Genomic DNA, 1,598 nt, shown 5'->3' on the forward strand with positions numbered 1-1,598 from the left:
ACCAGGTCCCTCAGCCGCTCCTCAGCGCATTGTGCTCCAGACCCTGCCCCAGCTCCGCTGCCCTTCTCTGGACACGCTCCAGCCCCTCCGTGTCCTTCTGGGAGGGAGAATGAGGGGACAAAACTGACCCCAGGATTCGAAAGGTGGCCATTTCTTTGAACCCTTTGGCTCTTGTATTGCTCTGCCCCTCTGGGAGGAACGTGTTAATTTTGGCATATTTGGGTTGAAGCCTTTGAGCTGGGAAGGTCAGTGCCCCTCCCCGAGCTGTCTGCCACAGCTGCCTGTTTGACTTGGATCTTTGGACACTCCTCTTGATTTAAGAGAAACCCTTTTTCTCCTTCCACTTTAAACTAAAAGATGGACAAAAGAAACCCCAGACCTGAGGCTGTGCTGGTGCACTGCTCCTCCAACAAGGGACTACCTTGGAATTGCTTCAGCTCTGTCCCGATTTACCTGGTGATCACAGCAGAAGTGGGAGGGGGAAACCACTCCCTCCACTCCCCTCTCCCAAAAGAAAAATCCCAAGCCCAGAAGGATTTTACAGGCAGTGGTTTCCCCAGTTTATTCTATAGTCTGGTACCAAACACGGAGTTTTGCATGAAGGTGTTTTAACTGGCAAATGTGTCACTCCCTGCCCTTGGAGCAAGTAATTTGAAACGTTTGAGAACTGAATTGCAGCAACACGGGATAAGTTTAGACATGACCAGTGATGGCTCGTTTTTGCTGAGCAGAGTATCTGTAAGCTTGTTTAGCTGATTTTTACCCGGTTCCACCTTTGAAAGAATTGTTAGTAGTTTCCAAAGCTTTCGTTTAGCGTCACTTTGGAGAAAATACCTAGTTCCTGGAGAAGGGATGAGAACGCGTTTCCACTCCTGCTAAAAATCACTAGTTTTTCCCTAGGTATTAAAAACCCAAAGAAACCCAAAGGAGGGATTAGATGGGGGGAATCGAAGCAGGGCATGAGCTGGAGCACCTTTGTCGTGACTGAAAAATCCTCCTGTACTTCCTGAGTTAATGGTAACCCGGTGCCACTCCCTCCCACTGCCTCTCCTGATGTCTTCCAGTAAAGCTGTAAAACACCGCTGTGGAGGCGTGGAAATCCCTGTCTGCTCCCGGTATCGTCCTCTCCTGAGGGAGCGGGGGAAGGACTGGCTGCGTGGTTCATGTTTTTAAACCAGCCCCGTTAGCCAAACGCGTTTCAGCTCCGCTCAGTTCCCGTTTCACGGCCGTGCCTCGTGCAGAGGCTCTGCAGCCCGTGACCAGTGTGCGAGTAATGGCCGGCGGCTCGTGTGTGCCTGGGGTTTAACTCCCTGACACAGCAGCGAGATCCCACCTGTGACGTGGTTTGGCCCAAGTCAGGTTCCCCTCCCCACGCAACCCCCCACCGAGGATCCCTTCTGCTTCCCAAGGGCTGACACGTCGCTGCTTTCGTGCTCCTCTGCAGGGCCTGCCCAGTCGGGGATCCTCACGGACCGCGAAGTGGTGAGCCTGTTCCTCCACTTCACCGTGAACCCGAAGCCGCGGGTGGAGTTCATCGACCGGCCGCGCTGCTGCCTGCGGGGGAAGGAGTGCAGCATCAGCCGATTCCAGCAGGTCGA

At 53.7% G+C, this 1,598-nt stretch overlaps 1 protein-coding gene across 1 annotated transcript in view; it reads left to right on the forward strand.

The window, feature by feature from the left end:
- LOC104497217 (BTB/POZ domain-containing protein 2) overlaps positions 1 to 1,598 on the forward strand; it is a gene marked incomplete at its 3' end in the record, with an annotated part of 12,558 nt that overhangs the window by 9,020 nt on the left and 1,940 nt on the right. The window contains exon 5 of the mRNA XM_010140441.1: positions 1,445 to 1,593. Within this exon, the coding sequence (XP_010138743.1) occupies positions 1,445 to 1,593 (149 nt within the window). The remainder of the gene's footprint in view (positions 1 to 1,444; positions 1,594 to 1,598) is intronic.

This window comes from Buceros rhinoceros, unplaced genomic scaffold, assembly GCF_000710305.1.
Source record: "Buceros rhinoceros silvestris isolate BGI_N320 unplaced genomic scaffold, ASM71030v1 scaffold39627, whole genome shotgun sequence".
NCBI classification, from domain to species: Eukaryota; Metazoa; Chordata; class Aves; order Bucerotiformes; family Bucerotidae; genus Buceros; species Buceros rhinoceros.